Consider the following 19,635-nt stretch of genomic DNA (forward strand, 5'->3'; position numbering starts at 1 on the left):
GAAATGTGGCAAAACTGCTTGAAGAAACAAAAAGTAGCACTTAGTGATAGGATCCTGTAGCTTAATGCTTATGCTGTCCACAGTTACTAAGCGATCAGTATCATCACTTGACTGAAAATAACTTAACAAGGCATCATATTGATTCAAAATGCGGTTGACGCAATCAAGCATTGAAAGCCATCTGGTAGAACAAAGCGGTAGAATCTTTAGACAATCTGCAGCTACAAATTCCTGAAACTCCTGATGCAACTGTAAACGTTTACAACTATGTGCAAAGTGGCTATGTATGTCTCTGCAAAATTGCTCAACAGTTTTTGGTATGGCTTTACAGGCATCTGCAGCACACAGGGCAGCAACATGACAGGTACAGCGAATGTGAAAAATATAGGCAGGATAGTACAGAGTTTCTAGGACCAACCATGACACTTGCACCATCTGTACCAAGAGCCATTACATTTTTTAGGGGTATACCATCTTCCAGAAAAGATTGTTTATTCTTCTCAAAAATAGCATCAGCAGTTGCTTCAGTGAGATCAAGGAGGCGGTAGAACTGGTATTGGGTTCTACCAGCTTCGTCATCAAAATAGATGACAACCATTGCCAATTTTTGGTTGTTGATATGTCAGTAGTTTCGTCAATTAGTAATGAAAAGTGACAATATGCAAGCATTTTGCACAACTCCTCTTTGAGGCACTTGCCAATGACATTCTTAGCCAACATGGAACCTTTAGTTCGCTTACAATTGATGGATTTTGCTATTTTTGAGTCTGGAAACCAGTGAGTGACATTATCAGTAAGATCATCTAACAACCTTAATGGCAAATTTTTTGTGCAAGAAAATTGACCATTTGTAGCTCTGATTCAGAAGTCCTTTTCTTAATAGCCAACACCACTGGATCTTGCGGTGGCGTTATTGTTTTGCAAAACTAACAAAGCCAGTGCTGGTTTGCCTAACTGCAGCAATAGCCTTGTGTTTTGAACTCTGGCAATGACTGCGTACATCACGAACACCACCATATCCAATGCTAAACACTTTTTTGCACCATAGATACCTTGCATTTGATTTTGTTTTGATTCAGCATCTGCTCTTGACCAGTATTTGAACTGAACATCTGTCAGCCAAGAAGCAACAAAGGAACAAAGACTAACTTTGTAAGGTTTCTTTGCATGAGGTGGTGCCTCTTCCATGTCTAAAGAGAAACTGCAGAGTACAGACATTGCCACCTGACCAACACAAGCCCTGAAAGGTATTATTACAAGGTGAGATACCGTAGCACATAAAACTTCCCTGTGTGCTGCAGATGCCTGCCTGAGGAAACTAACCAAAAGCTGTTCATGCCAACAGATCACAGGAACTTAGGTAAAGTTTAATAGCACTGTTAATAGCACTGAGAGAGGCATCACAACATGTGAAGTTCTGTAGGTAGGACTAGGAGGTGAGGTGTCTAAAGAAAAAAAAAAAACACGTTGTCTATGTGTTGCCCATTTTCCTTAAAATGTGTGTGGTGTTTGTATAATCCAAAAAAGACTCAGTTTAGGAGATCATTTTCTTTAATCTGGTGGTGGTGGTAGTGGTGTGGGCTGTACAGCCATAGCTGGCTATCTTCTCAATATGTTGAATTCTAGGGGAGAGAAAGAAAAAAACTCAACAAAAAATGAATGGTGTGTAAACCTAACAAATTTAAAGAGTCTTCAATTGGCATGCACTTACCAGAAGATGCCGTTGGAGTCAATAGCAGAGGACAGAGGTCACGTTGGTGGATGTGAGTTCAGGAAAATCAACCTATATAGAAAACATGAAGGAGAAAACCTGAAATGAGACATCCCAATAGCAACTAAATGTTGGAAAACAAACCCAAAACTAAATAGTGTACTTACCATAAAGATGTAGCTGTAGTGTATGCTGAGGAGAGTTTGTAGCTGTGGAATTTAAGGCAGGCCAGCTAGAAGGAGCAGGCTGGTCCAAGAAGACGGATGGCTGGAAGGAGCAGGCTGATCCAAGACAGATAGTCTAGCAAAATGTACCTATATACCAGGAGGAACAAAAACTTAGATGAGCATATAGCACCTGACCTAATGATAACAAAGCCCACAAAACAAGGTTTACTTACTGTTATATGTAGCTGTGGTATTTGCAAGCAGGTAGCCCTATGTTCAGGGCATGAACTTAGTGGTCCAAGACAGTCACGGATGGCTGGTAGGAGGAGCAAGCTGGTCCAAGAAGACGGATGTCTGGAAGGAACAGGCTGGTCCAAGACGGATAGTCTAGCAAAATGTACCTATATACCAGGAGGAACAAAACTTTAGATGAGCATATGGCACCTGACCTAATGATAACAAAACCCACAAAACAAGGTTTACTTACTGTAATATTTAACCGTGGTATTTGCAGGCAGGTAGCCCTGTGCTCAGGACATGAACTTAATGGTCCAAGACCGTCGGATGGCTGGAAGGAGGAGCAGGCTGGTCCAAGAAGACGGATGGCTGGAAGGAGCAGGCTGGTCCAAGAAGACGGATGGGTGGAAGGAGCAGGCTGGTCCAAGAAGACGGATGGCTGGAAGGAGCAGGCTGGTCCAACAAGATGGATGGCTGGAAGGAGCAGGCTGGTCCAAGATGGATAGTCTAGCAAAATGTACCTGTATAAAACCAGGAGGAACAAAACCTTAAATGAGCAGGTAGCACCTGACCTAATGATAAAAAACACACAAAACACGGTGTACTTACTGTAATATGCAGCTGTGGTATTTGCAGGCAGGTAGCCCTTGAACTTGGTAGTCCAAGACAGATGGGTGGAAGGAGCAGGGCAGGCTGGTCCAAGACAGATGGGTGGAAGGAGCAGGGCAGGCTGGTCCAAGACAGATGGCTGGAAGGAGCAGGGCAGGCTGGTCCAAGACAGATGGCTGGAGCCTAAAAGGAGCAGGCTGGTCCAAGAAGACAGATGGCTGGAAGGAGTAGGCTGTTCCAATAAGACAGATGGCTGGAAGGAGCAGGGCAGGCTGGTCCAAGACAGATGGCTGGAAGGAGCAGGGCAGGCTGGTCCAAGACAGATGGCTGGAGCCTAGAAGGAGCAGGCTGGTCCAAGAAGACAGATGGCTGGAAGGAGCAGGCTGGTACAATAAGACAGATGGATTGGCTGGAGGAAGGAGCAGGCTTGTCCAAGACAGTTAGTTTAGTAAAATTTACCTATACAAAACCAGGAAAACAAAACTTTACATGAGCGATATAGCACCTGACCCGACCTATTTGATTTTTAGGACCAAAAAAGCACATACAAGTTTTTTTTTCTTAACGGTGGGGTGCACAAATGCAAAGTGAGTGACTCATAGGTGATGAGGAAGGTTATTACGGTTAGGTAGCTGTTAGTAACTCTGTGCTGGCCGGGCTGGGACTTGGTAGGGTAACTCAGGCTGGGTTAAAAAAAGTGACTGTTCATTCACCCCAGTCAAGGGGGGGGGGGGCTCTCTGGTTAGGCTACAGTACAGGCTAGCCTAGTTAGTTAGTAGTACTACTTAATAACTCTGTGCTGGGCCTAGTAGTCAGCCTTGGCCTGGGTAACCCACAAATTGTGACACTGACACTCACTAACTCTGTGCTACACAGTGCTGGGCTCTCTCTGCTGCCTACAAATTTCTGGACATGGTCATGGATGGACAGTCCTCTCCTCTCCCCTCTTCTGGTTTCTCTCACCTTGATGAAATAAATTCAATGATGGCCTCCTCCAGGCAAGCTCAGCGGCCGCCTCAGCCAGGTCCTCCTCAGTCCAACCAGCAGACTTCTCCACTCCAGGCCTCCATCGTCCGTCAGGGCAGCTCCTTCCTCTCCCGAAGACCATCGCGTCCCCATCCGTCCCTCCTTCCAGCACCAGGTCGCTCGGCTCCTGCCTATTTATAGGCTGTGGGGGCGGTGTGCGGCACTGGCGGGAAGCTTTGTGGCGGGCCGGGGGCGCAGGTCTCATTTGCTGTCTAATCGTGTGTGGCGGCACTGGCGGGAAAATTCCGGGGCGGTCCACGGCAGGGCGGGCGCAGTCCCACTGGATTGACCGCCGGAAATGTCCGAGTGACTCCGAGGGGCATACCGCGCATGCGCAGTTCTGTTCGTCGCTCTGGAACCATTTGTTTACTGGCAGCTTTCTCCTTTTACGGGCAGGTAAAAAATGCCCTGCTTTTACGGGCTGCCCATAAATTTACTGGCGGTTGGCAACACTGATGGGAAATGTAGTTCCAAAACATCTGGGGTGCCAATGTTTGCCATCACTGATGTAGCATAAGGGAAGCTGGGTTTTCACATCCCCACAGAGAACATTGAAGGTGTGAGTAGGGACAGATCAGGGGAATTCTCGGCCTATAAATACAGTATGTTCATTACAGTACATCATCACCGCCGGGCTGTTGGCAGAATTGACCTAAGGGTGTGCAGTGACCATGCAAAACAATAAAAAGTAAATTCCTGGAAGAGCCATTCATTTGTTGTTATTCTTAAGGGAAGCTAGCCCATCACCACAATGTTTTTTCATAGGCTGCAGGCTCAAGTCCAAATATAAAATTCAGATAAATCACACTTATTCTTCATGCAGATGAGCTTGATCCTAGAGTTTCTGTAACCATCTTGTCAGCTGCCCCTGCAAAACATAGATATTTCCTTTTTTCTTTCCCAGACACTAACAAAATTGTGTGACAAGGACCAGAGGCCCACTGGACACTGGAGCCACTGGATATATCAAAGACTTCCATACTAACAAAACACCTCCAATTTGCAACTTATGCAGAGCTTTCTGACCCCTGTAGTTGGTATTTGTAGTGACTTAGTAGACACTGATATGAGAAATGTCCCAAAAACCAAACATTTGTTAGACACATTAAAATGCAGATATAAGCAAACAGCCACATTCCACTTGCAAGTACAAATTTCGTGTTTCACAACCAAATGGTTTGCCCAGCTCACACTGAATACAGGACTTACAGGACATTTTCATATATCCATGAAGGACACTTCCCATTCACCTGCTGTGCCATAAATTGTATCAAAGTGGCTTGTTGTACAACTCAAAGTTTAGATAAAGAATCAAGTGGAAAATACTCTTAGATAGCATAAATGGTGTAACCTGGTAGGTGTAAGTTAATCGTATTGAACACCCCACTTGGGGTAGAGCTAATATGGCTGTAACAACATCAGAAAGATAAGCATTCAAAGTGATTTGCTCAGTTCCACTGGTGTTCCAATGCTTGTATGGAATATTGGTAAAAGTACATACATTAACCACTTAAGCCCCGGAAGATTTTACCCCCTTCCTGACCAGGGGTTTTTTTGCGATTTTTTTACTGCGTGACTTTAACGGACAATTGCGCGGTCGTGCGACGCTGTACCTAAACGAATTTCACGTCCTTTTTTCCCCACAAACAAAGCTTTCTTTTGGTGGTATTTGATCACCTGTGCGATTTTTTGATCATGTGCTATAAACAAAAAAAGAGCGTAATTTTTGCAAAAATAACAATATTTTTCACTTTTTTTTTTTATATGAAATTCCCGCCAAAAAAAATGTAAAAATAAAAATTTCTTAACATTTTCGGCCAAATTATTTTATGCTACATATGTTTGGTAAAAAAAATCGCAAAAAGCGTATTTTGATTGGTTTGCGCAAAAGTTATCGCGTTTACTAACAAAGGGAAAGATTTTTGTCATTTTTGGTGTTTTTTTTTAACGAGTAATGGCGGCGATCTGCGATTTTTTTTGCGGTACTGCGACATTGCGGCAGACAGATCGGACCCTTGACTGACATTTTTGACACTTTTGGGGGTACCAGTGACATTACTGCAGCAATCAGTGCTATATATATGCACTGTTACTGCAAAAATGACACTGGCAGGGAAGGGGTTAACTGTATTGGACAGGGAGGGGTTAAGTGTGTCCTAGGGGCGTGATTCTAACTGTAGTGGGACAATGCTATTGGTGTAAAAACAAAGATCAACGGTTCTACATAGTAGAACCGTCTGATCTCCATTTTTACACAGGGGAGAATGACAGGCGGCTTGTTTACAGAAGCCGCTCTGCCTTTCTCCCGCTGTACCGACGATCGGCGAGTGACCGGCGGACATCGGGTCTGCCGGTCACACGCCCGCACTCCTCCCTGAACGAGCCGAGGCGGGCGCTCGCCTCAGCGGGCACGCGCTCGCCCGCTATTGGCTCTAATAGCAGTGACAGGCGAGCGACATAGACCTACGTCACTCTGCCTGGCCGGGGCTGACTGCCGCAGTTAATATACTGTGCGCAGTCGGCAACCGGTTAATCATTTTTTTTTCCATTCAAACCGACCCAATTGCTAATGAGGGAATCACTCCCACTATTATATTCTGACTGTATGGAGACTTCCCCACCATCAGAACACATTGATCAGTATTGCCGGCTATAGCTGATGGCACTAATCATTCAGGAAAAACCCAACAGGCTGGTTGTACAGAAGTTGATCAGTAGCCTGACTATACATGGATTGAAATTCGGCTGGTTCCCGCTGAACTGGCTGAATTTTGATCCATGTATTGCTGCCTTTAAAGCAACTGTTTAACAGTCAATTGCTCCAATTTGCAACAAAGGTCCTGCCAACTTTACCATTTTGATATGTACTGCATAAAATAAGTACTGCATGTGTTTAATTATTTTGCCTTGACATGCACTTTAAAATACTTTCACTTCTATACACATATGATAAGACCTATACACATGATAAGACCTAGCTTAATCCCAAAAATCCCAATTTCAGCTTGTTTTGCTAGTCTGGATTCTGACTGCACACTCTGCATCCCGGGGGTTCTCTCCTGATTGTTTTTTTGTCAGCTGGAGCAATGAGGAATGGTGAGACCTTCACCTCATGTAGCCCCTCAGATGGTTCCACAACCTGAGATGATATTCCCACCTTGCCTTATAATATGAATAGCACTATCTGCAGAGATTAAAAGCATGCCAGAAAATGTTATGCCTGATTCCACAGTATTTTGTCACACCCATATGATCCCATAAGCCAGCAACATACAGGATGTTCTTTATTGCCTCCTGGGAGTTTCCACTCCTTCGATGTAACATTATAAGGTATACTAACAATCCATATCTGTTTGTTTCAGCAAAATAATTGAAATTCAGAGTTGCCACATTTCTTTTTTATTAATATTGATAGTTACACTTTTCTCTTTTAGGGGCATCAATTGCCTTGGAGTTTGGTGATGACGAGGATAATATCTTCATGACTCGTTCTCCTTTGCACGGTCCTGACTGCTTCCTGTAGCCCTAGAATTTTCTTCATGACCATTCCTTTCATTCCCTTTATGATGTTTTCCAAGCTGACTACTGCTCTGCAGTATCCCTGAACTGTTCCTCTATATCTCAAACTGCTTGTTCCCTTATTTAAATAAGAATTTGTTTTAATTGGTCAATCTGACAGATACTCTTCAATCCTATAGAATGCTGACTTGACTATTCTGAGCTGTGTCTTTCACTTGTAATAACACCTAGCTGACAGTACTATTACCAAACCACTAATCCTGAACAATTGACCACTACTCAGAATATAATCTAGAAAGGTTCCTTAAATGAAAACATAGCTAGTAATATTTCTCCTGCACATCACTAGTTGAGATTTCTTTCCTCTCTATATGTGCATTTCACCTTCCAGGCATCTCCTACCTTGATTGTTGGGACATATGTGACTATATGGCCCAAAATAACATTGTTTCTAGCTCCAGTGTTGCCTATTCATGTATCCTTGCTTCCACCACTTGCAACACACAAGCTGGAGAAATTGACCATGCATCATATATGTTTGTAAAGGAAATCATGGGCACTTCTCCAGTTCCAAATAATCTTAGCTGTTCTCCATCTAGCATTCCTTCATCCTTTTTCTCACCTTCTGAATGTGTGAAAACTTCTTTTGAGGCTTCCTTTGATTCACCAAATTATGTCACTCCTCCTAGCAATCCTATCCTTCCTATTGAAAGGATTTCTACTGCACATTCTACAACCATGCAAATTTGTGGTGAACTCACTCATAGTTACTTCACTCCAGCTTCCCCCCTGAGCCTTTACTTTCAAGACCCTCTTGAACCAGACATTGTTTCTTCCTGTTCTGACACATCAGACACCATTAGCAACAGAAGTGATCTGTCTTCTTTTTCGACCAAAGTCCAAAACTGTCCCCTTTTTTGTAATTGCTCCCCAAGAAAGTCTGATAACCGAATAGGAGTGGACGGTAAATGTGAAATATGCAGTGGATCAGTGGAAAACAAGGTTCGGTGAGTAGCACAACATACTTCTCTCCCTCTAACTAAAATAAACTGTATACATACAACAACAATTGGAAAGTTGCATATTAGTAGTTAGTCGCTTTTAACCACTTAAGCCCCGGAAGATTTTACCCCCTTCCTGACCAGGTCCTGTTTTGCGATTCGGCACTGCGTGACTTTAACGGACAATTGCGCGGTCGTGCGATGCTGTACCTAAATGAATTTGACATCCTTTTTTCCCACAAACAGAGCTTTCTTTTGGTCGTATTTGATCACCTGTGCGATTTTTTGATCATGCGCTATAAACAAAAAAAGAGCGTCAATTTTGCAAAAATAACAATATTTTTCACATTTTTTTATATGAAATTCCCCCAAAAAAAAAGTAAAAATCAAAATTTTTTAACATTTTTGTCCAATTTGTTTTATGCTACATATGTTTGGTAAAGAAAATTGCAAAAAGCGTATTTTGATTGGTTTGCGCAAAAGTTATCGCGTTTACTAACTAAGGGAAAGATTTTTGTAATTTTTGTTGTTTTTTTTTAACGAGTAATGGCGGCGATCTGCGATTTTTTTTGCGGGACTGCGACATTACGGCGGACAGATCGGACCCTTGACTGACATTTTTGACACTTTTGGGGTTACCAGTGACATTACTGCAGTAATCAGTGCTATACATATGCACTGTTACTGTAAAAATTACACTGGCAGTGAAGGAGTTAACTGTATTGGAGAGGGAGGGGTTAAGTGTGTCCTAGCGACGTGTTTCTAACTGTGATTGGCTGTGGCTACTAGTGTAAGAACAGAGATCAACGGTCCTACATAGTAGAACCGTCTGATCTCCATTCTTACACAGCGGAGACGTAAATAGTCGTGCGGCGGTTGGCAAGCGGTTAACTTGACTTTGATTTTGAAGATGTGTTCTAGCTTTTCCAAGCCACTTCTTCAGTTTTAATTAGTGTAAGGCATTTACCTCAATGCTATCTGTGTGGATAGAGTTTCTGGGATATATTTCTGACACTCAGAACTAAAGAACTGGCTTTGATCAGCTGGAAAATGTTTTAAAAATATCTGAACAAGACCAGTTAAATGGCCTGGATAAATGAGAACCTTCACAGACAAAGGGTTCATGTGCATACCTACACCCGACCCCAAGGGTTTTAAAAATGCTACTTGGGACACTCTCAACCCAAAAAACAAAAACACTGAAGGAAAAACTAATTAGGCTGGTTTCACACGGGCTGTCCGATCAAGTTTGCCTGTCATTATTTCAGGCGGACCTAATTGCACTATCCATAACTCAATCATACCTCCTACACTTTTAACACTGATCACAGTGCAATCCTTAAAAGGGGACCTTTCCTGGACAATTCCCCCCCCCCAATGCATGAAACCTTGCTCTATCTAAGGTGTATTGTGGTATACTATAGAACTTACTCTGACTTTGACTTTCATAATATTGTATTTCTCTAAATGTAAAGTTTCGGTATAATTTGCCATATAATACCCATTTCCTGTTCTTGTCTAGCTTGTAAATTTTCTGAAGAAACCTAATACAAATCTTTGTGAAATAAAACAACCGTAATTCTTGACTTGGAGCTCTAGTTAAAAATAATGTTTCCTAGCTTAAAAAAGGGTCTGAACTCCTGTTGAGAATTTATTTTGCTTTCTTTAACCTAAATCGGTATAGCCATTCTTTCTGTATTGTTGAGCATTCTCAGCACAACAGGAAGGGAGAAAACTATGTACAATTTTTAATGTACCACTTTTTGTGACAAAAACTCCAAAAAGAGGCATCTGTTTTAGTGACAATTGTTAAAGTTTGGGTTATTTCTCATTTCCTAGTTTGACTCTGGGACAAGAAGTGAGGAGAAATTGCCCAAGCAGGTACATTTGGAACAATGCAAACCTGACAGTGGTTCTAATTCTCCCCCACAATTCTGAGTACTTATTAATATCAAAATATGGAGCAATAAATCTCTAAATTTACATAACATGCAGCAAGCCTTTTACCTTTATAAGTGGACCACTGATTTTAAAATGGGAATTCTGCCCCCCATTGCCTAATGTGGCCTAGACAGCCTCCTTATTATAATTAATTACTGAATGTTTCCCAAATTGATATAGTTCACAAATTCCTCACTACAATTTGCTTTTCCTTGTAGTATGCAGCAGGATAGGCAGCTGTGTGAACAGTTCCTGGACTCCCTCTCACGGATGGAGGATTGGCTAAAGATTACACAGATAGTGGCCTCTCTTCAAAATCCATCTCGAACCCTTCACAATGATGCCAAATTGGCATTAAGAAAATATGAGGTAAAATATATGTCTTAGTCTAGAAAAACAGTTTTCCAATCATCACATAATTTCTTATATTTCCTTGATTATTCTTTACATTCTGCTTGACATTCTCAGGATCTCCTCAAGGAAATTCGAGAGAAATTGCTAGACCTAGAAACACTAAACAGGAAATATTGGAGAATCACACAGATTTCTCACCAGATGTTTCTTCCAACTACACTTCGAAGTAGAATGCAGGAGGTCAACACCTTCTGGGACTGTTTGCAGAAGGAGGCAGAGACCATCTATCAGACTTTGAAGGTATCTCATCGGCTTTGTCATGTTCTGAAGCAGAGATATATTTATAAAAAAAAATGCATTTGAAGCAAGTTAAGGATGATATTTCATCTTCTTACAGTCCAAGGTCCAGCAAAGAGAGGAATTTGATACAGATCAGGATGATCTGAAGCTATGTCTGACTGAGATGGACTTGGAACTTTCTAGTGTAGAGTATATCTACCATGGTAACTCAACTGAGAAAATCCAACAACTCAAGGTACAGCAATGGTAAAAAAATCAGAAGATGCTCTTCTCCTTTCCAAGAACTGTTAAAAGTACTTTACAGTAATATGTTTAATGAAGGTGTAAAAATGACTCATTGTAGAGCCTTAAAGAGAATCTGTCACTAGACCATTCTTTTCAATGGTCCCTTATTCAAAATCTTCCCAAAAGATTATATGGGAGATTATCTCTCATGTAAACATCCAAAAGCCTTAAGACTGCTGCCAGGCACTGGCATGTTGGACACAGAGCTTTCTCTCTGTCATATATGATTATGATTTCTCTCTGTCCTGTATTGATTAGTATTGTAAGTGTATTGTCTGCCCTTATGCTGTAAAACGCTGCGCTATATAAATCCTGTATAATAATATACTGCAGAGGTTGGTGTCAGTAGGCTAGTGGATGTTGTTAGTTAGTAGTGCAATAGTTGGTGTCAGTGGGACAGTGGATGGTGTGACAGTGGCTGATCGTCATTGCTGATTTGAATTGGCTTCTTAATAGTTACAGTAGTAGATCATGTCTGTGGAATGTGTGTGTGAGTGCAGCCACTTTTAGCTTCTACTAGGGATGATCGAACGGTTCGGGTCGACCATCGGTTCGACCCGAACATTGACTGTTCGAAATTCGGCCGATTTTCAAACTTTTTGCTGAAGAAGTTCGGAATTCGGCAACCAGAACCGACCAAAATGCAATGGGACAGGAACTGGGCTTTAAAAGCCGTGATTGGACCAGAACCATCAGTAAAAGCCAATTGAGGGGGCAGGAGAATGCTAGGAATGTGATTGGAGTGACTAGGGGGTCCAGAGGCCAATCATTAGTGAATACGCCCCCCAGCATATAAGATAGCCCCGCCAAATCTCTACCATTTTAATACAGGGCTGTGGAAGAGAGTGGAAGCAGTTCTGTTACTTCTACTCTCAAAGTGTCATTTAGCAATTATTAGTGTGAGGAAAGGGATATCTAGTGTAGTTGGGGTACTATTTTCAACTATAGTTAGATTTAATCATTTAGTTTCTGTAGGGAAAGTGTTGAGTGTAAGGGGACCGTAGTGTAGTGTAGGGTTAACTGACTCTGACTGCTATGGCAGGGTGACAAAACCCTTCCATTTTAGGGTGACCGCTATAGAGAAAAGATTGTTTCTCTTAGAACACTTATAGAACCGGATAGTGGCTTCACCCCTGTCACCCTGCTTTTTGTTGCAGGCATTTATAGGGCTTTTTTGAGGACATGTTTGGAGTCAGGCATGACATCTGAACTTCTGTGTAGGGGTATATATACACACACACATGTATGTATATATACACATACACATATATAGGTGTGAAAGTAGCAGAACACTATGCTTGCGCTAATGAAATAATTAACACCCATATGGCTTCTCTGCTATAACACATATATATGTGTATGTGTATAAATACATATGTGTGTGTGTATATATACCCCTATACAGAAGTTCAGATGTTATGCCTGCCTCCAAAGACCCCAAAAAAATGCCCAAAAAAAACACCTGCAACAACACACCTGGGCGTTTTTTTGGTGCAGGTGTTTTTTTGGGCATTTTTTGGGGGTCTTTAGAGGCAGGCAAAACATCTGAAATTCTGTATAGGGGTATATATACACACACACTTATATGTTTTTATACACATACACATATATAGGTGTTATAGCAGAGAAGCCATATGGGTGTTAATTATTTCATTAGTGCAAGCATAGTGTTCTGCTACTTTCACACCTATATATGTGTATGTGTATATATACATACATGTGTGTGTGTATATATACCCCTACACAGAAGTACAGATGTTATGCCTGCCTCCAAAGACGCCCAAAAAATGCCCAAAAAAACGCCAGCTACAAAAACGCCCAGGTGTGTTTTTGCAGCAGGCGTTTTTTTGGGCATTTTTTTGGGGTCTTTGGAGGCAGGCAAAACATCTGAACTTCTGTATAGGGGTATATATACACACACACTTATATGTATTTATACACATACACACATATAGGTGTGAAAGGAGAGAAGCCATATGGGTGTTAATTATTTCATTAGCGCAAGCATAGTGTTCTGCTACTTTCACACCTATATATGTGTATGTGTATATATACATACATGTGTGTGTGTGTGTGTATATATATATATATATATATATATATATATATATATATATATATAACCCTACACAGAAGTTCTGATGTTATGCCTGCCTCCAAAGACCCCAAAAAAACGCCTGCTACTAAACCGGCAAGGTGTGAAAATAGCAGAGCCACTATCCTGTTCTATATTAATTCTAATACAAACAATTTTTTTTTCTGGTTCTGGACATGCTACAGAGCTGAAACTTCACAGGTACACTTTTTAGACCCCCCAGACACTAAATCCAAAGAAATCTCTTTTTTTTCAATAATTTTTTCAATAATTGGCTCTCTATCAAAAATGACAATTTTTAAGAACTTTTTTTTGTGTGATTAATAGTCCTGGGGGCATGACCCAGAACCCTAGGCACTTTTTATGGGCACTTATTGGGTTTTAGGGCTTCAAAATGGTGTTTTTTGACTACCGAAGTTCGGGTCCCATTGATTTCAATGGGGTTCTGAAATCCGGGCCGAACTTTCGGGAAGTTCGGGTGTTCTGGTCGAACCGAACTTTTGAAAAGTTCGATCATCCCTAGCTTCTACCAGGGGCTTGTGACATTGTGACAACGCAAAAGCACAGTGGAGAAGGTTGTCACCGCATAACATGAAGTGTCCATACATAGACATTTATGAAAGTATTTCATAAGTATGTTATGTATCACCAGGTATTTTTTTTTTTTTTTTTATGAAAGCTACTGATTTAACGTTTCATTAAAAGCAAAACTTTTTTTTTTTTTATAACTTTGGACAAAGTAAGGGTCAGTTATAACTCCTATCGGTTTTCTTTTTTTTTTTTGTCATCTGTGTCCTATCGGAAAGATTTCTCTTCACTTTCTTTTGCATAGCCAAAACAAGTCCCAGGAAATCTCTCCAAGGTGAGGAAATGTTGGGGTGTCACCAGGATCACCAGAATCTGTGTTCCCATTGGAAGATTTCCCTTCTATTTCTGTTCTGTTGTCAACCTATAATTTGGAATTTTCATGTACTTTCACTTTCGATGATAAACAGGGCAAATAGAGAGGGGGAATCTCCCTAACAGTTGGCACAGACAGCAATAAAACCTGACAAGAGTTCTAATCTCTCTCCACTCTATCCAAAACTAAAAAACATTTAATTTTTCCCAAAGTAACACTTTAAAAAATAGAAAACAACTTTTGAAATAGCATAAGAAAATTAATAAGCAATTGCGCTGACTAGACCCCAATCGTCATTTTTAGGGGGCACATAAGAGAGCCAGGAGAGTGGTAGGGAACACCAGGTGATGTGGATATAGCTCCTCTCAGAACAGGTCTTGAGGTCCTAATGCACATATATAAAGCAAACACAAGAGGACACCTCCATAGAGGTTTAACGACCTATTAAAAAGAATAAAAGACAATAAAAATGCACTCACTAGTTAAAAGTGGTTTAAGGCTTGTCATAAACCCATATAGACCTCCATAGGATCACTGTGAGGCTGCAGAGCTCGGCAGGAATGTGGCTGACTGAAGCAAAGTTCTTGGTGGAAGTACAGCTGTCAGGCTTCAGGCTAGAACATAACTATGGTTTGATGAAGGGGCGGTCCTGTTGCCCTGAAACATGTTGGCATGCTCTATCCATTTCCTGTCACCATCACCCAGCCGAGAGTGTTACTGATTGAAACCACAGCCTTGCTACATCTGAAAGCCACTGTTGCTTATGTTCTAGCCTAAAGCCGCCTGCCTGCCGAGCCTCACGGTGATCCTATGGAGGTCTACATGGGTTTATGACTAGCCTTGATCCCCTTTAAAATAGTGAGTGCGTTTTTATTGTCTTTTACTCTTTTTAATAAATTGCTACACCTAGATGGAGGCGCCCTCTTGTGTTTATTTATTTTGAAATAACATTAACATATTAAAGCTTATATGAGAAGCCTTACTTATAGAACTTTTTGGTGAATATATTATATGTCACTTGACGCTGACCATTCTTGTGTCAGGCCTTCCAGGAAGATGTGTGGAATAACATGAAGCGTGTAGAGGTTCTCTTAGAGCGTGGAGATCAGCTCATATATGAAACTGATCCGCAAGATGCGATGGCCTTAGAGGAGGAGATGACGGAGCTGGGCTCCTACTGCCAGGAAATTTTCATCCGCCTCTCTCGACTGCAGAAACGGCTTGTAAGCACCAAGCTGGTATGTATATTGTATATGCTTACACTTTGTGGTGGGAGGAACCAGACTGAGTTCAAAGACATTATAAGAAATTAGCCAACAATGGGACATTGGACTAGCCAACAAAGGAACAAGGAAAAGCAGATTACTTGTACATAGTAACAAACAGATTTGTTTTCCAAGTGCATAAAAGAGATTGAATGCTAAATATGCCATTAAACATATAATAGCAGTTTTAAACACCAACCACCAAAAGGTCATACATATTAAAAACCAATGCATAAACATTTGGATCAGTGACAGGACAAGGTAATCCAGCGTCTGGGGCAAAGAAGCCAAACTGTGCCCTTCCCCCTTCATTGTGTGCGAGGATGCTACCCCCAGCAGTCATCCACTTGTCAAAATGCTTTGTATCAGAATGTGCTCACTGGTGCCCCCATCCATACAGTAAACCGCTGCTCCTATGGCAGTCGACCCTCCTGCCCACCCCTTGTCCCGGCCCTGATTTGGATGCACACGTTTATGCAGTTTACTGACACTTCAGACCCTGACTTTATTTCAGGGTAACAATAGTGATTATACAGTGGGTACGGAAAGTATTCAGACCCCCTTAAATTTTTCACTCTTTGTTATATTGCAGCCATTTGCTAAAATAATTTAGGTTCATTCTTCTTCCTCATGAATGTACACATAGCACCCCATACTGACAGAAAAACACAGAATTGTTGACATTGTTGCAGATTTATTAAAAAAGAAAAACTGAAATATCACATGGTCCTAAGTATTCAGACCCTTTGCTCAGTATTTAGTAGAAGCCCCCTTTTGATCTAATACAGCCAGGAGTCTTTTTGGGAAAGATGCAACAAGTCTTTCACACCTGGATTTGGGGATCCTCTGCCATTCCTCCTTGCAGATCCTCTCCAGTTCTGTCAGGTTGGATGGTAAACGTTGGTGGACAGCCATTTTTAGGTCTCTCCAGAGATGCTCAATTGGGTTTAAGTCAGGGCTCTGGCTGGGCCATTCAAGAACAGTCACGGAGTTGTTGTGAAGCCACTCCTTCGTTATTTTAGCTGTGTGCTTAGGGTCATTGTCTTGTTGGAAGGTAAACCTTCGCCCAGTCTGAGGTCCAGAGCACTCTGGAGAAGGTTTTTGTCCAGGATATCCCTGTACTTGGCCGCATTCATCTTTTCCTCGATTGCAACCAGTCGTCCTGTCCCTGCAGCTGAAAAACACCCCCACAGCATGATGCTGCCACCACCATGCTTCACTGTTGGGACTGTATTGGACAGGTGATGAGCAGTGCCTGGTTTTCTCCACACATACCGCTTAGAATTAAGGCCAAAAAGTTCTATTTTGGTCTCATCAGACCAGAGAATCTTATTTCTCACCATCTTGGAGTCCTTCAGGTGTTTTTTAGCAAACTCCATGCGGGCTTTCATGTGTCTTACACTGAGGAGAGGCTTCCGTCGGGCCACTCTGCCATAAAGCCCCGACTGGTGGAGGGCTGCAGTGATGGTTGACTTTCTACAACTTTCTCCCATCTCCTGACTGCATCTCTGGAGCTCAGCCACAGTGATCTTTGGGTTCTTCTTTACCTCTCTCACCAAGGCTCTTCTCCCCCGATAGCTCAGTTTGGCCGGACGGCCAGCTCTAGGAAGGGTTCTGGTCGTCCCAAACGTCTTCCATTTGAGGATTATGGAGGCCACTGTGCTCTTAGGAACCTTAAGTGCAGCAGAAATCTTTTTGTAACCTTGGCCAGATCTGTGCCTTGCCACAATTCTGTCTCTGAGCTCTTCAGGCAGTTCCTTTGACCTCATGATTCTCATTTGCTCTGACATGCATTGTGATCTGGTAGGTCTTACATAGACAGGTGTGTGGCTTTCCTAATCAAGTCCAATCAGTATAATCAAACACAGCTGGACTCAAATGAAGGTGTAGAACCATCTCAAGGATGATCAGAAGAAATGGAAAGCACCTGAGTGAAATATATGAGTGTCACAGCAAAGGGTCTGAATACTTAGAACCATGTGATATTTCAGTTTTTCTTTTTTAATAAATCTGCAACAATGTCAACAATTCTGTGTTTTTCTGTCAGTATGGGGTGCTATGTGTACATTCATGAGGAAGAAGAATGAACCTAAATGATTTTAGCAAATGGCTGCAATATAACAAAGAGTGAAAAATTTAAGGGGGTCTGAATACTTTCCGTACCCACTGTATATGAAAACTGGCCACTTAAAGCCCATAGACATCTACACTATATTGTCAAAGGTATTGGGACACCTGCCTTTATACGCACATTAACTTTAATGGCATTCCAGTCTTAGTTCATAGAGTTCAATATTGAGTTTACCCACCCTTTGCAACTATAACAGCTTCAACTCTTCTGGGAAGGCTTCCACAAGGTTTAGGAGTGTGTCTATGGGAATGTTTGACCATTCTTTTAGAAACGCATTTGGGAGGTCAGGTACTGATGTTGAACGAGAAGGCCTGGCTTGCAGTCTTCACTCTAATTCATCCCAAAGGTCGTGTTAAGGTCAGGACTGTGCAGGCCAGTCAAGTTCCTTCACCCCAAACTCACTCATCCATGTCTTTATGGACCCTGCTTTGTGCACTGGTCCAAATCATTTGCTGGAGGGGGTACCATGGCGTGGGGTAGTTTTCCAGGGGTTGGGGTGGCCCCATAGTTCCAGTGAAGGGAAGGCATCAGCCAAGACATTTTGGACAATTTAATGCTCCCAACTTTCCCAACTCTCGAAAGAAGTTCATGGGTTCTCACGACTAATCTATTTCTGAGAATAGTATCGGCTTGGCTGTCATAGTGCTCTGATACTCCCTCATCTGAGGCTGGTATGCAGATGAGTTCTGAACTCACTGAAGATTCAGCATTACATGGGTTGTTTCTGGGTCAGTGACTAAAGCCTAGTACACACTATGAGAAAATCCGTCGAACAATCGTTTGAATTTCCACTAAGGAGAATTTTATTATTTCCGTATTATTTCCATATTGTTTCTGTATGATTACTGTACATAATTAATGAAAATGGGGTGTTGTGTTAACTTGCAAAAAAATTTTTCCAGCTTGCACCTTCGGTTTTCTTGTCCAAACAGTCGGAATCGGCTGTTAAAAGCACTATACTAACAAACAGATAATTGACTAATCAATCCTCTTACGGAATTTTCTTCTGATCTTCTTATCATGTGTACTGGACTTTAGCGTACTGATACAAGAGACACACAAGCCAACAAAGGATCCTTCAACAGTAGAAGTTTCTGTTTTTTAAATCACAATAATGTTATGTAACTAGTTAGGCTAATTTTCTGTCACTGTTGAAACTGCCATAAATAAGTCTCTTGTTTCTGTGTATCTTCTTCAATTGCACTCATTGGCCTTACTTTTTAATACATCTGTGTAGGTAATTTTGCATTTTTTTCATGTTATCATATGTTTTTACCTACTGAAATAATTATAGAAATATTACATCATTTCATGCCAATTAACCACGGATCACATAACCGTGATCATTTTTACATTTTCCTTATAGGTCTTTGAAGATGACGTTCTTGATAGTGGCTTTGAACATGTATCATCTGGGTCATCTGATGTGTTCTTGAACCTTGATTTTGAAGATGAGGCAGTTCCTTGTCTTCCCCCTGCCAAAGCAGCCTTTGCTATTGATCTGGAATGGGACCCGACAGGGGATGTTGGTAGCTCAGGGTCTCATGATGGGATCTCAAGATCTAGTAAGTGACGATTCATTTGTCTGGCATTCTATCTTCTTTAAATACATTATGGATACATTTATGATAGGGTAATTCCACCCCAGGTTGATCTTTCAATTAGAGGGCACTGCTGGGTTGAATCATACACTAGCTTTGGGATACATTTTGTTGACTCCTGAAATCAGATACTCCTGCCAGAAATAAACATTCTGACCCACCACACCAACTAATGTCCTTTTTCTGCAGTATTCTTTATAAAGTAAATTGAAAATCTAATATCGAGCGCAAGAACCTTTAAAAAGGATAGCGGGAGACTGAATTGGAAACTTAGGTGTATAGATCTTAGGCTGACCATAGATGGTTTGTAGCAGATTCCTCCATCCACACAAATGAGATTGATGAAGTAACCCCTCCCTACAGGAACATTGTATCCTGACAGCAGGACACTCTGCTGTCAGAATACACTGATCAGCAGTTACAGCCATTTGGCTGCAGCTGCTGACTGACAACATGTTTTCAACTTGTCTGTTTAACACACACAAATTGAAA

At 41.6% G+C, this 19,635-nt stretch overlaps 1 protein-coding gene across 3 annotated transcripts in view; it reads left to right on the plus strand.

The window, feature by feature from the left end:
* LOC309560155 (uncharacterized protein) overlaps positions 1-19,635 on the plus strand; it is a 129,010-nt gene that overhangs the window by 93,011 nt on the left and 16,364 nt on the right. For all 3 annotated transcript variants that reach the window (XM_082263719.1, XM_082263718.1, XM_082263720.1), the window contains exons 2-7: positions 7,185-8,276; positions 10,430-10,580; positions 10,680-10,865; positions 10,963-11,100; positions 15,190-15,384; positions 18,909-19,107. In XM_082263719.1, the coding sequence (XP_082119845.1) occupies positions 7,699-8,276; positions 10,430-10,580; positions 10,680-10,865; positions 10,963-11,100; positions 15,190-15,384; positions 18,909-19,107 (1,447 nt within the window). In that variant the 5' untranslated portion in view covers positions 7,185-7,698. The remainder of the gene's footprint in view (positions 1-7,184; positions 8,277-10,429; positions 10,581-10,679; positions 10,866-10,962; positions 11,101-15,189; positions 15,385-18,908; positions 19,108-19,635) is intronic.

Source organism: Pelophylax lessonae (genome assembly GCF_965119305.1).
Source record: "Pelophylax lessonae genome assembly, chromosome: 7".
NCBI classification, from domain to species: domain Eukaryota; kingdom Metazoa; phylum Chordata; class Amphibia; order Anura; family Ranidae; genus Pelophylax; species Pelophylax lessonae.